Below are 14892 nucleotides of genomic sequence, written 5' to 3'. Positions count from 1 at the left end.
AATAGTGAACTTGTCGGTACCCATCATCCAGCCTCAGCAATCAACATTTTCCTGTTCTTTCTCATCTCTGCAGCTCAGCTCTTCCCCTAATTTTTGTCAGAATATTTCAAACACATTACCAGTTTTTCTATTTTTTTTTAGAGTAAAACCAGGTATCTCATTTCTTCTCCTGCAGGACAGAGCCTGTTATATGGACTGGATGTCTGTATCCCCAGGTTCATATGTTGAAGCCCTGACCCCATGTGGAGGTATCTGGAGGTGGGGCCTTCTGGGAAGGAATTAGGGTTAGAGGGGCCATGAGGGTGGTGCTCCCAAGAGGGGATTAGAGTCCTTCTGTAAAGAGATACCAGGAAGCTTGCTCTCCAACTCTCTGCCACGAGAGGACACAGGACAAGGGAGCTTGTGTGCAAGCCAGAAGGGTGGCTCTCCCCAGGCACTGGATCAGCTGGCACCTTGTTCTTGGACGTCAGACTCCCAGCGTGGAAGTTACTCCCAAAGGAGCGTCACTTTGGCTGTTAAATGTTTTACCTCTTGGTCTTTGTTTCAGATCCCTTCTAGAAGAAAGCCCACAGGAGGGCAGAGGGAAGGAGGCAAGGGGAGAAGGCAGAAGAACCGGGTGCCAAGCACCCGAAGCAAACTAGTTTAGCCCACCCTTCACTGAATTAAATGGCCTGTGGCTGCCCCATAACACTGGGGTGTTAAAACTTAAAACTGTGGCTCTCAGACAAACCCGCTCTCTGCCTCTTTTTGTAAGGCCCACACCAAGAATGGTTTGTTTTTTAACATCTTCAAAGAGTTGAAGAAAAATGACAGCCACACTGATGGTACGTGGCAAAGTCGAAAATATTTACTATCTGGCCCATTTACGGAAAAACTCTTCGCGTGCTCCCCATAAGGTTTAAGAGCGATTTGGTTTGCGTGCTTTCTACCTCACAAAGCCTTCCTGCAGGCTGTAGTGCACTGCCGTGTTAGCAGTCATTTTACAAGCCTTTGACTGCATTCTACACCCAAGGTACAGGACCATGGTCAGACAGCGCTGGGGGCTAGCCACTCCCAACAACCTTGGGTTGGAGGAGAACAGAAACCATCGAAACACAGAGCCCACGCTTGGAAGCAGGATCAGGAAAGCCACACGACAATCTGCTGGGTTTCTGTTATTAACCAGCTGCCAGTGAGCATCAGAGCCTGAACCCACAGTGAGAAGGACTCTGTACAGGCTCCCGCAGTCCCGGGGTGTGTGTCCTAACAGGTTTAAGAGAATCAGCGTCCAGGAAGATGCCAGTGTTCAGGCGACATGACATGAAAACCACAAAAAAGAGGTAAACCTTATTGAACTCAAACGTATTAAGCCAACTTAAAAATCTCACAGAAATGAAAGCAATACACATGTTCGTGAATCACTTGTGATTCATTAGCTCAGTTTCTGGAAATTCCTCTTCAGAAAACAGAAAATACAGAGTGAGTTACATGCACACAGACGTTCTGGCAGCACTCTTTTTAAAAAGAGAACATGGGAAATTACACAAACTCAGAGAGCTGCGCTCAGTGGGTAGCTGTGGCCATAGCGCCCAGATGGAGGTTCTGGGGTCCGAATGCAGAGCTGTGCCTGGTGCTCTTTATTGTGGCTCCTGAGACTTTCCAGAGGGTTAGAGCCAGGGGGAAACATTATGCAGATTGAAATATATCCAGACTTGTTTTGATGCAAACAGAACTACAACTGAGAGGGTAACAGGCGGGAAGGCTATGCATCCCCAAGTGCAGGCAATAGACTGCAAGTGTCAGACTTTTTTTTCCTTCTGTATACAAAGTTAAAAGGTTTCTTTTAAAATTCTATTGCCATGATGACAACCGGTTCCACCAGAACTTTTCTCAAACTTTGAGCTAACCAGTGCATTTTTCTTATGGAAATGTTTTTCTTAAGTTATGTTAATGAACTCTGTATTTACCTTAGACTGTCTTTCTTCAGAACCTAAGACTCAGAACCGACAATGGCTCAACAAACCAGTATGTTTTACTCATGGAAATGTTCTTAGGCTGTATTAATGAGACTATGTACTTGCTTGGAAATTTGCCTTTCTTCAAGATTCACGTCAATTGTTTTATGGCCTGGGATGACTCACCTTGTACCAGTGTTATCTCGAAATGCAGGTTGTGGGTGAGGGGCCTGGTGCCACTCCGAGTTTTGAGTCATTTCCTTTCTCCAATCAGCAGCCTGCTGATAGGTATATAGCTTCTTGCTGAAAACCAGCAGGAGGGCACTCTTTCTGCCCCTTCTGATGTCTATGTCAGAAGCTTTCTCTATATCTCTTTTATATTTTAATAAAACTTTATTACACAAAAACGCTGAGCCATCAAGCCTCGTCACTGGTCCCGGATTGAATTTCTCTCCTCTGGAGGCCAAGAATCCCAGTGTCTTTCATGGCTCAGCAGCAACCTTTCACAACTCTCTGTGGTACTAACAGCCCAGGGAAGTGCACTCTGGCATCAGAGACCACAGCCCTTCACACGCCTCCACACATCACAGGAGCTCCACGGGCCACAGTGTAAAAAGCTGTTAAATGAAAAAAAAACAAAACCACCCAGGATAGAAAGCTGTATGTACATCATGTGGTCGCAGCACTGGGAAACCTGTTCTGTGTTAACCATGGTCAGGTGAGCAGAGATTTCAGGTAATCTACGTTCCATTTGCTTTCTTTTGGTAATGGGTCTTAGTACTCTTATAATGAAAAATGTGATTAGAGAACTTTGTTGAGTCGTTAAGCCTCCGGGGCGGTAATGAAATCTGAGACAGATCATCACAATACTAGCTTTTCAACCCCATGTTTTCAGTCTCGGTATCCTTACTTGGACTCATTTTAAGAAAAGCAGGATTATAAAAATGTGAGTCAGAAGTTATAACACACTGTACTATTTGTTGTAAACTGACTAGAGGCCAAGAACCAGAACTGAAATGAACTAAGGCCACAAGCTTGGGCACAGAAGCAAGCAAGGAAGGATGAGAACAGGCAAACCAGGAAACGTCCCGGTGTGGGGACAGGCGTTCTGCTGCAGGGGGACGCATGGCCCAGGCAGGCGGACACAGCCTCTTTTCTCAGCAACGATCTCAGCTGGATCTGTTACTTCTCAGAGTCCCCACGGGGCCTGGGGACACACAGAGGGACAGACACCGAGGGACACACAGAGCCTGCTCCCACTTGCACGCCCCCTGGCCTGGGTAATGTTACCCTGAGGGATGGGAAATCACTGGGCCATCCCAGAAACCCCCCGTGGATAAATAAGCTTATTTTGCCGGGCCACCCAGAACAAAGCTGCTGGACCTCGTGTACCACTTTCGCCTGTCTGTAATCCCACCGCTCTGCAACTCCCCAAGTCTACATCACATACCTAATCCAACGGAACAAAAGAATTCAGATCCGTCTGATCATAAAATGCCATAATTTATTATAATTTCTCTGCAGTGCAGTAGTTAGTTACAATGTAGACAACTCCTATATCTGATTCATCAAGAACTAGGTCTTATCAGAAGGCCCACTACACTCATCGACTCCACACTGGTGAACCAGAGAACACCAAGCTGACCGGGGCTCAGCACAGTGGAACCACACAGACGGAAGGCACCTCCGATTCTCTAATTGCATGGATCTGTCCACTGAGCCATACTCTATCGTTAGAGAGAAATCCCCGCAGCAGATGTCTCTAAACACATGGAGACTGAACCATCAGAGGGGTGCTGCTAATTCACTACTCGCTAGGATTCTACACGCTGGGTCTTGTGACCGCCGAGAGGACTGCAGGCAAGAATGCAGACAGACACAGCAAGGGTAATCTTTAAACTGGGCTCTCAGTGGCGGGGGGACTCCCGTCCTGAAGAGGGCTGGGGCATCCTGAACTTGGAGAGGTCCAGGTTTAGGTCTAAGAAGGTGTATGTGCTGTAGTCATGATGCTGAAGGTTCTTGTAGGTGGTGTTGTCAAACGGCTCTGTGGGAGCAGCCGACACAGGCTCTGCGGGGAAAACACAACACGGTGTAAGTGGGGAGCTTCTGAATGGGTCAGCTCTCTCTCTCTCTCTCACACACCAAGCACTCTTCATAAATCCCACATGTAATAAATACACTGTCTACTTAGAAAAGCCCAGAAAGCAACAGTATCTTCAAAAGCAAAATAAAGAAACTCGATGAAAATTTACACTAAGCATGTAGGAGGTGGAATAGCTTTTATAATGCTTTTCCATCTTTGTGTAGACCCTGGACTTCTCAGAATTTTGAAAATGCCATGAAGTTATGGAAGGATGTGCAGGTCATTTAAAGATGCAGGAAAAAAGCAGATCCATTAAAATCTAACAGCAATAAAACATTCACAGAAGAAAAATTTTTAAGTGGCAACTAAGTGAGACTTCTAAGTCTCCAAATACAAGAAAATCAGATAAAGTCCATTGTTTTTAATGATAACACAGTTAAGGGGAACTGGAAATGAGATGTGGAACTTTTGTTGTTTAACTTCTTCAAAAAGAAGTTGTTGGTAAACTTTAGATTCAGACTAAAAAGTACTTAGCCTTCTCTCTCTATGTGGAAGAAAGAAGAATTAGAACCCACACACCTACACAATTGCTGATCTTAATACCATGTGTGTGGATGAAGCAAAAGACACCCTACTTCCCTGTGATGTGCCCTGAGACATGAGGATGGCACTAGGGAGCGGGTATGGGTGATGGCTGACGCTGGACGGGGTCTCACGGGCCTGAAACTACTGTTCTCCAGACGCCGTTCACTGCTACTCATGCTGCAAGAGTAACTGCAGTTTCCCACTATTTGAATTCACACCAAAGTTCTCATTTTCATACCAAAATGTTTTTCATTTTCTTAGTCGTGTTAAAACAAACGATGTCTTATTTAGAGAACTGATCTCTTTCCCGTCTCTTCTCGTGGGGACAGCTCAGGCAGATGAGTCCTCACAGTCCGTGTGTGTGTGGGGGGGGGGGGCTGACAGAGGGAATCGAACCCCCCGGCAGGACAGGAGCCCGGTGGCTGGGTTGGGTGAGCTACAGCTCACCCCCTGCAGACACTGCCCTGAAAGTCAGCTGCACTCCGGGCAGCGTCTTCAGCCTCCAAAGGGCAAAGAGAATGTTGGAAAAATAACACAATCATCAAAAATTAGTCAAATTGTTTTCAAAAAGATCTGCAATCTGAAAACTCCCAATTCTGTGTTACCCTGAAGGTTTGGCAAGTCTAGAGCAGAGTGACTACAGCAGCAGCAGGAAAGCAGTTTTTGGGGTCAGGAGGAGGCTGGCAGGCGCTGACTGCAGCTTCGTGTGTCCATGAAAGAGGGAGGAAGGGGAGGAAGAAACACACAATAGTGTAACAGAGTGAGGCGACACAAGTTACAGGTAACGTACACTAGCCTGACAGACAGGAAGAAGAGGGCTCTGTTAGCGATGGGTGCATTTCAAGAGCCAGATCCTGAGACTGGACACCTGCTTTCCCATTTTGCTGTGGTCCCCCTAAAGCACACTGTATTTTATGAAGTTCGATGCATAAGAAAGTGGTAAAATAAGAGGAATAAACAGTTTCCCTTAAAAATTGAGGGGAGCAAAAAAGCCCTTCATAAAAACTCAGTACAGAAAAACAAAGCAGCCTGCTGTGCTCTCCAGGTGTATCAGAGGACACGTCCAGGGTAAACTAGACTCTGGTAGTTCAGGGCTGCCTTAAGGTCCAGCTTCAATCCCTAAAGTGAGCTTTTTTTTCCCTTAGGCATAAAGATGCTAAACACAAAGCCCTGTTCAGCTCACCTGGGGAGTTTAACAGAACCTTCCCACCACGCCTCACTCAATGAGGTGTCCTGCAGGTTCAACACCCTCCAAAGTTAAGAATGAAGATGTTCAACTGCCTGTTCTACCGGTTAAGAAACACTCAGAAGCGCCAAGGGCAAACTTTTTCATTGTGAAATAAATCTGAAATGTTTCAGGAATTTCTACCCATAATTAACATATACCCCCCAGCTTATCTGAGACGGTGCTACAGGCCACAGGCCTACTGGGGAACCTGATGGAGCTCGACACTTCTTTTCATCGCACCGTTCTTCAGAGCCTGACCTCCCCACCCAAAGGACAGAAAGAGCGCTGAACCCCAAGGCAAGGTGTACCCTGTGCGTGGTCCTGGCCTTCCACTTGAGCGGCCGGGTCCTCCACGATCCCGCCCTTTTCCTCAAGCTTCAGGACTGCGGGCTTTTCGTCCAGAACATCTTTATTCTGAACAGGGGCTGGCTTCAAATTTTGCATGGGCAGCTGATCTTCCAAAATCTCTTCCTCAGCCTTTAAGATTCCTTCTGCTGCCTGCTTTTCCAATTTTTCTGTTTTGAACAGGGGAAGAGCCAGCTCCCCATCTGCTTCTGGTACTTGTTTCTCCAAAAGGCTCCCTCTGGCCTCAGGAGGAGGGGCTGGAGGCTGCCCCCCGGCTCTGGTTCCTGTTGATGGGGTGGGCGCCAGACCGCCAGCAGGATGTGTGGACAATCCCCACGGTGTACGGTCAGACAAGACTTTTTTAACTTCAAGTGGCTTTTGGCTTTCTTTGTCTATTTTGTTTGATCTAGATATCTTCTGCGATTGTTTCTCCTTTACATTTTGCTTCATAGACTCCTCCGTGGCTTGTGACTTGGGCACTGCGGTTTTGGGTTTGGTGCCCTTTCTGTCCTCCGGGTGCTGACTGGAGGCCCCTTTTTTCTCTGCCTTGCGGGGCCTCCCTGCAGGGGTGAGGTCCAGGTGTGGCTGCTGCGACACTGTCTTTTCTTTGGCTGATATCTCAGTTTTGGGGGTTCTATCTGCAGAGGAACGTGAGGCCTCTGCTACGGGAGACCCTCCCCTGCGTTTGCTCTTCACCTGAGGACCTGCTCCTGAGCGGTCGCCCTCCTCGTCAGACTCTGAATCAGAGGAGCTGGATGAAGATGAAGATGAAGAAGAATCATCCGTCCCTCTCCTGCCCCACTGGGCTGCTTCTGAATCTGAACCCTGTTTTCTGAATGGAGACACGACTTTCTGAGGAAACTCTACCAAAGTCTTTCTTGACAAAAGCTTCGGAAGCCCTTGGTCTGTGTGCAGCACACTGGCATCGGGGTTAGGGCTCGCTAGCGTCCTGCTTTGGCTCACAACTGATGGGGAGGAAGTGGGTGCAGATAAGGTTTTGGACACCGCATCTGCTGTTGGGGGGGCGAGCTGCTGGCCCCTCTCCTTTGGTTCCACTACATCTAGGAAATGGCATAAAGAGGAATATTATTTTTAATATTGAGTAAAACAGTGTGAATTCATCAAGGTCACAGACATTTCATTACATATCACCTTGTTACTGACAGTATCTTCAACATCATCATCTTATGAACTGCTCCATGGAAACCTACTTTTAAGGGAAAGCCAAGCCACACAGAAGAACAATTTAAAAAAAAAATCGCAGATGTCTTTCTTGATAGCTGAAGATTTTTTTAAGATGGGATTTTTTTTTAACAATAGAAGTAGTAACAATCTTATCTCCATTTTTCACAGTGAGAGCTTCCTGATAATTATTTTTTAAACTACTATTTCATCTCAATTTAAGATAAATTATAAAGATATTTTCAGATGATGAAGTTTTAGAAATGCCTGATTTCTCAAATCCCTAAAGACATTGATGCCTCTCAAATATTTTAAAAATGACCCATATTGCATGAACTTGACCTTTTAAACAAAAGAACAAAGCAAAAGTAGAGAAGAGAGTCTGGTTTGGGTCTGGGGAAGCACATGCATGAGTTTAAGAGTGGGGGATGGGAGGCAGGGGATCCCCAAAGTCAAACGAAGGTGCCCTGAGAGGAACAAGAGTCCTACAAAATCACGTGCTTCAGGGGTTTCTTCTGCCAAGCAAAACTGTTTCAAGACCAAAAAAGTCTAAAATAACTTAGTGTCAGATGTGTCATTAGAAACAGTGAGTCTTAAACTGTTACAGTAAGTGGTACTGTAAGTCTTAGATGTTGTAGAGTCAGCTAGGAGAGAAAACGAAACCCCACAGAACATTCATTAGTTCTATTTTCACTCAATTGTCTCTGGTGATAAATCTTTTTTAACCATACAGATAAGAAGAAAAATACAGAACAAGTTTTTACAAATTAAAATTACTTTTCAAGTCTAAAGCAAAATTAAAAAAAATATATCACAGATGAGCAAACTCTAAATGCATTTATTTTTCAAGTCTAGACTATTTTATACTAAAAAGTATACCACTTCTTTAAAGTGGAAAAAAATGTATTTCTAACTTTACCATTTTACTGGTATCCAAAAAAAATCTCTTAATTGTTTTCTGAGATCAGGGACTATATATACACACACACACACATACACAGACTATATATATACGTATATATACATACACACAGACACACATATATACACATACACACACATATATACATACATACGTATATGCATATATATACATCACAATGACAGAAAATGATCAAAGAAAACTGAGAAATAATCAGAAATGGGCCAGAGAGAAGTCAATGGGGAGTGTAAGAGGATACGACTGAACAGCCAGAGCCACGGGTGAGTTTAAACCCCTCCATGCCCTGTCTGAATCTGCAGCCATGCACCATCCCAGAATCTGCATTCTGACTGCAGGAACAGAACAAGCACAGAGCCCCAGGATCACATTAAACATAAAATCAAGGTAAATGCATGTACATGCACTCGAACTCTCTCATTCTGTCTTTCTAAACCATACCTGAAACAACACAAAGGCTCTGACAAGGCATGTGTAACATACACTGGCCTCCAAACCCTGCTAGCCTGCTCACCTCTATCACTGATCCACTTTTATGCTGAGCATGCATTTTCCAAGTGTGAAAAATTAACTTCTAATGAGGCTTATTTTAGATAGGCTACTAATTATAATACCTCACTCTTTCAAAATTTATTATGAAGATTTTTTTTAATGTAAGTAAGTTATTAAAACATTAGACTTATCACCTATTGAAAGCAAAAAAGAAAATCTCAGATGAAATAGTTTATTTTGTTTGAAAAAGGAAACTTTAGTCTACCATATTAAATAAGAATGCTTTAAAATATCTTCTATTCAGGCTTAGTTACTGGCAGAACCCCATAGACAGGCCAATAGCCTAAACCACAGTAACACAGCTGCCTTTCATCCGACCCTCTGCAGCGCAGGCCCAGCATCCTCTGTGACTAGGAGGGAAGCCTGCTTCGATGACTACAGCTGCCACCAGTGACCCCTGTCCAGTGCCGGCGGGGACACCACGTCTGCTCTCAGCAGTGTGGGATCCTGGCGCCTGGAGACAGAGCCGTGTGTGCAGAACAGTGGGCTCACTCTGAACATAAGCATGACTTTACCTGCTCGTTTTCATGAACCTCTTGCGTTTCTAGAGGTGGATACCTGCATACTCTGACTGTGTTCTTGTTTGAGTGTGACTTTCCTTGAAAGACAAATATGCAAGACACAAAGCACCTAAAATAAGACCAGTCCCAGAGCCACTCCTCCCAGCACGAGAGGTGGACTTTCAGGGACAGGTTCTAATCCTCAGAGACTGTCACAGCCCCAATAAATAAAGGTCTGCAGACACAAGTCACAGCGCAGAGACAGCACTCTCCTACGGCTTCTGCGTCTCCTCTCCACTTGAATCTCCTCAGTATCTTTTCTCATTGAACAACAGGGGAGGGCTCGACTTTCAACTTTTTCGTAGCACCCTAACTGAAAACGAAGGTGACTCAGGTGTTCCAAACAGACGAGATGAGCCGCTCCACATCTTGTCAGTGGGTCACAAAACTAATTTCAGAAACAAAGGTACATTTCAACAGGATGCGAAACAGTTTTTTGTTATATGGTAACGAAAACTTCTTTTCACATGATTTTTACTATTAAAGAAAATAGTAAAGGGCTTTTTTTTTTGGCTTTAATGAATACACAAGAATTGATTTTTTTCCACAGGCAAGACAACATACTGCTTATAAATACAGACCGGGGATCTTCCTGCTGGGGCTCAAATCAGGCTCCACTACTGACACGGTGTGACCCTCGGTGGCTCAGGAGTCTCTCCCCGCCACTTTCTCATCTATAACACGGGGATGTTGGTAGTGCCTATTCACAGGGCTGAAGACCAGGAGGAACACATGGAGCACTTAAACAGCACCAGCAATGCTGGTCAGAATTAAGCATACCAAATCCCCACTTCCAGATTCCTCCCTTTTCAGACTGAAATAGGGACTTGAAGCAGGGAATTAACTTTGGCTTCTCAACAGATTCTTTAAAAGGTGACACAGGAGTTATTCAGTTGATGGTCTATTACTGTTGTTGCCAAATTCAGCCTAGAGATGGAATTTACCAGAACATTGAAGCTGGCGAGCCCGGTGGTTATGCATGGGAGCATCCACGGGCAGACCCCAGGTTCTGATGTCTGTGTCCACCATGCTGGCTGCTCTCCCAGGAAGGAAGCCTGTGCTCCGAAGGGCTGGTGTCCCAGGTGAGAGAGAGCAGGGTGTGTTTACCCTGGACACAGACCCTGGACTAGACGTGACCCCAAGGCTGAGCGCTCAGGACGCCGTCAGCACCGCAGCAAGCCCCGCACGAGTTTCCAAAGCTGGCCCAGTGTACAGGCTTCGACCTAGCCATGTGCCTCTGGTGGGCCAAGGCCCTTCCGTATCTCGAGTCACCGATCCCTGACACCTCAGGAGAAAGACTGAGGACTGCACACGCTGACTTAGAAGCAGCATTTCTTTTCCTTCATGCAGGGATTGGAATTACTTTTTAAGTTCTGAAATACAAGTGTAAAGAGCATTAAAGACAGCACAGCTCCAAAAGCTGTCCTCCCACCTGACCGCACACACACATCACACAGGTCATCAGTCTCACACTGACCTAGCAAGACTGGCCCGCTGACCCTACTCAGCACGGAGGGACTCAGAGGCCTGCAGCGCTTGCCGTGGCCAGAGGCAGGAGCTACGTGAGCCCAAGGCCAACCCCCAGCTCGGTATGCCTTTCTCACAACTGCACCCAAAACCATCACAAGATGAAGCATTCCATTTCTATTCACATACAGAAGTACATTTCTACAAAAGGGGATCTGTGGGGAAAAGAGGCTTCATGTTGAAGACTGTTGCTGTGTAGTCGCTAAGTCACATCCAACTCTTGGCCCCATGGACTGTGGCCCGCCAGGCTCCTCTGTCCATGGGATTCCCAGGCAAGAATACTGGAGTGGGCTGCCATTTCTGTCTCCAGGGGGCCTTCCTGACCCAGGGATTGACTCCACAGTCAAACCCGCATTTCCTGCATTGCAGGCCGATTCTTTACCACTGAGCCACCAGGGAAGCCCTACGTTTAAGATGGATATTTTAAAATGTGTAGATGAAAATTGAAAAAGAACATGGGCTTTAAAAACGTGGCAGGTGCAAGACAGCAAACAACAATCTTCCTGTTGAATTTGGGCCTCCAGTAGATGAGCACGCAGACACAGAGGGAGGGTATGTGTCCTTAGCCAAGATGGCTGGCATGTGAAAGGCAGCTGAAGGCTCTCTCAACAACACGCCAATATTTTATAACCTACCTGTGTTTTTGTGTGCAGATGAAGAGGGGACAATAGCATCTACACACTTTCAAACACTCAAACTAAGGAAATAATATTTTGATGAAAATAAGACAAACTCAAACTATCATTCTAAACCCCACATAGTCAAAGATTTACAAAGAGACTGTACATTGTATATGTATACTAAGAGTTAACTGAGGTTTCATCACTTAAGACTAAACGCAATGGGCCTCTTAAATAGTCCCCTGGATAGCAAGGATCAAACCAGTCAATCCTGAGGGAACTCAACCCTGACTATTCATTGGAAGGACTGATGCTGAAGTTGAAGCGCCAGTATTTTGGCCACCTGATGTGAAGAGCCGACTCACTGGAAAAGACCCTGATGCTGGGAAAGACTGAGGGCAGGAGGAGAAGGGGGTGGCAGACGATGAGATGGTTGGATGGCATCACTGACTCAGTGGAGGTGTTTGAGCAAACTCCAGGAGACAGAGGAGGACAGGGAAGCCTGGTATGCTGCAGTCCATGGGGTCGCAGAGAGTCGGACTCGACTGAGTAACCGAACAACAACAACGCTTCACTTCCTATTGCCCCCCATGAGCACGCACTGCACTGGATTCGGGGACACAGTCAAAACTGGCGGTAAAGTCAAAATGGCTACGGAAAGGGCTACAAGCAGATAAGCACACTTCGTTAAGGGCGTCTTGATGGAATTGGAGCCTACTCCTAACTCCCTTTCCATAGTCATAAAAAGATGCCTGCAGTCCCTGGCTATGACCAAGCAAAGCCTGGGAGACCACTGACGACTTTCAGAGACACGGAAAAAAGTCAGTCAGGGAGGAAAAACAGGCTGGGGGTCACAGCCACCCCACAGGAGCACGTGAGCACGGCCATCAAATACCACAAAGCCTGCATACTCTGCATCCCACTGCTACCCGTGGAGTCTGACGTTTAGAAAATACAGAGAACCAGTTCAGGGCTACACACTCAGTCAAAGACTATGATGTTACTGCCGTGTTTGGTCTAAAACTAGTCACACATCTTCTGTCTGATTGTAATCTAGACACTCTTTAAAAATGAAGCATCAAATTATGTAGCTAGAAAATTCTTTCTAATGCCTAGGAAGCTGACTTATTCACTCTGCCTTCTCTCTCACTTATGACGACCATGAAAACCTTACTCTTTGGTGGGCTCTGCTTCTTGGGGTTCGGTGGTAATCCCTTTTCATTCTTTCCTGATTCTGCAGAGAGAGAAACTGCAGGAGCAACTCCTCGAAACACGCCTGCTTCCAGAAGCACAGTCTGACAAAAGAATGGCACAACAACAGAAATTTTAGAGTAACAGCATTTATAACCTCTATTACGGCATGAATACTATGTATTATTATGACATATAAATGCTGTGAATTCATATGGCATATTTCTAACGGTTATTATAATTTTCAGCATCTACATATATTATGGAAAGTTTGGAAAATACAAAAAAACTGCGAGCAAAAAACACCTGAGTTCAAGGACAGTCACTACTAACATTCGAGTATTTCTTCCAAATTGACTTTCTCCTAAGCAGAATTTTTTGTAGTCTCCAAATACCCTTCAATATACAAAATACTTTATTCTTTTCATAAAATGTCTTCCTGTGTTTAGAATATAAAGCAGAAGCACAATCTAGCCATTAAAAATGCTACTGAAGATGAAAAATAGTTGCTTCAAAACTGTCTACCATATACTGTAAGTGAACACGTCACAGAGTGTTCATTCACTCAGTATATACTAAGCCTACTATGTGCTGGACACAGAACACAGGCACCTACAGTACCCACATGAAGGTGAGCCTTTGCTTTTTCTGGTTATGACATCAGTTCAGTTCACTTCAGTCGGTCAATCATGTCTGACTCTTTGAGACCCCATGAACGACAGCACGCCAGGGCTCCCTGTCCATCACCAACTCCCGGAGTCTACCTAAACCCATGTCCATTGAGTCAGTGATGCCATGCAACCATCTCATCCTCTGTCGTCCCCTTCTCCTCCTGCCTTCAATCTTTCCCAGCATCAGGGTCTTTTTCAATGAGTCAGCTCTTCGCATCAGGTGGCCAAAGGATTGGAGCTTCAGCTTCAGCATCAGTCCTTCCAATGAACACCCAGGACTGATGTCCTTTAGAATGGACTGGTTGGATCTCCTTGCAGTACAAGGGACTCTCAAGAGCCTTCTCCAACACCACAGTTCAAAAGCATCAATTCTTCGGCGCTCAGCTTTCTTTATAGTCCAACTCTCACATCCATACATGACTACTGGAAAAACCATAGCCTTGACTAGACGGACCTTTGTTGACAAAGTAATGTCTCTGTTTTTTAATATGCTGTCTAGGTTGGTCACAACTTTCCTTCCAAGGAGTAAGCGTTTTAATTTCATGGCTGCAGTCACCATCTGCAGTGATTTTGGAGTCCCCGAAAATAGTCTGACACTGTGTATATGTATACACGAAAGCTTGAAAAATGAACTGGGCCAAGATATGAAAAGGGAAATAGCGGCCTCTCTCACAACAGATGCCCCCTCCATCATCTGTATTTTGCGACGATTACAATAGTTATTGCTTTTGTCATAAGAGTCATTTTTAATTTTAAATACAGTGAAGTGGACTTAGCTTTGTCCAGATGGAGAAAGTTCTTTCTCCTTTTCATTTCACAGATGAGGTAACCTAAGCTGGCTTCTTAGTGACTGCCTAGTTACCAGGTCAACCAGGTTCTTGAAAGTTTCCTCATTTCCTCTAGGGTTAAATAACAGTTAGTGACACTGTCCTCAAGGCTTCTGGAAGGGCTCCGCGCGGGACACCTGCGGCCTCTACACCTGTCCGTGGCCTGGCCGCACACCGGAGGCTCCTGGGGATCGGGGTCCAGAGGGGACGGTGGCCGGGGTCGCCGGGACCCTCGTCGCTCCCAGGCCTGGCTCCTGATCCCCCCTGGCCAGGTTCCCGAACCCCCACCCCAGTCCCAACCCCCGACTCCGGAAGCGGAGTCAGCGGCATCCCCGGACGGCTGGAGGTGACCGCCAGGGCCGCAGCCCTTGCCCCGCCCTCCACGGTCTCCCGGCGCTCCGCGAGCTTCCGGCCGCCGGTCTGGCCCCTCTTTACCTTCAGCGCCCCGGCTCGTCCTTGCCGCAGCAGAAGCGAGGCCGCCATGGCTGTGACTCGGGCGCAGACAGGACGACCCTCCCGGCGGGCAGAGGTCGCACCAGACTGACGCGACGCGGTACCAGCAACGCCGCCTGAGGGCCCGCCCCTTCGTATGAAGGCGCCAATCACAGGCAGGGAAGGGGCGGGGGTGCGACAATGGCTGCTGCGCG

At 46.3% G+C, this 14892-nt stretch overlaps 1 protein-coding gene across 2 annotated transcripts; it reads right to left on the bottom strand.

The window, feature by feature from the left end:
• Window positions 1-3416: 3416 nt before the first annotated feature.
• NDUFV3 (NADH:ubiquinone oxidoreductase subunit V3) lies at window positions 3417-14874 on the bottom strand. Of its 2 annotated transcripts, XM_019963096.2 has the most exons (4): window positions 14681-14874; window positions 12731-12851; window positions 6139-7236; window positions 3417-4002 (listed from the first exon to the last, which is right to left on the bottom strand). In XM_019963096.2, exons 1-4 carry the CDS (start codon window positions 14726-14728, stop codon window positions 3842-3844), a joined length of 1428 nt encoding a protein of 475 aa, XP_019818655.2. In that variant the 5' UTR covers window positions 14729-14874; the 3' UTR covers window positions 3417-3841. The 2 variants fall into 2 exon arrangements, with proteins under 2 accessions (XP_019818655.2, XP_019818664.1); XM_019963105.2 differs by lacking the exon at window positions 6139-7236.
• Between the last annotated feature and the right edge of the window lie 18 nt (window positions 14875-14892).

Source organism: Bos indicus, chromosome 1 (assembly GCF_029378745.1).
Source record: "Bos indicus isolate NIAB-ARS_2022 breed Sahiwal x Tharparkar chromosome 1, NIAB-ARS_B.indTharparkar_mat_pri_1.0, whole genome shotgun sequence".
NCBI classification, from domain to species: domain Eukaryota; kingdom Metazoa; phylum Chordata; class Mammalia; order Artiodactyla; family Bovidae; genus Bos; species Bos indicus.
This window is presented reverse-complemented; position numbering and strand designations above follow the sequence as displayed.

Coding starts and splice junctions, on each gene's coding strand:
- NDUFV3 (XM_019963096.2), bottom strand. CDS start 14,728: ATGGCGGCCTCGCTTCTGCTGCGGCAAGGACGAGCCGGGGCGCTGAAG. Junction 12,852..14,680: donor GACGAGCCGGGGCGCTGAAG/GTAAAGAGGGGC, acceptor TTCTTTTGTCAG/ACTGTGCTTCTGGAAGCAGG. Junction 4,003..6,138: donor AGGCCAGGACCACGCACAGG/GTACACCTTGCC, acceptor TTTTCCCCGCAG/AGCCTGTGTCGGCTGCTCCC.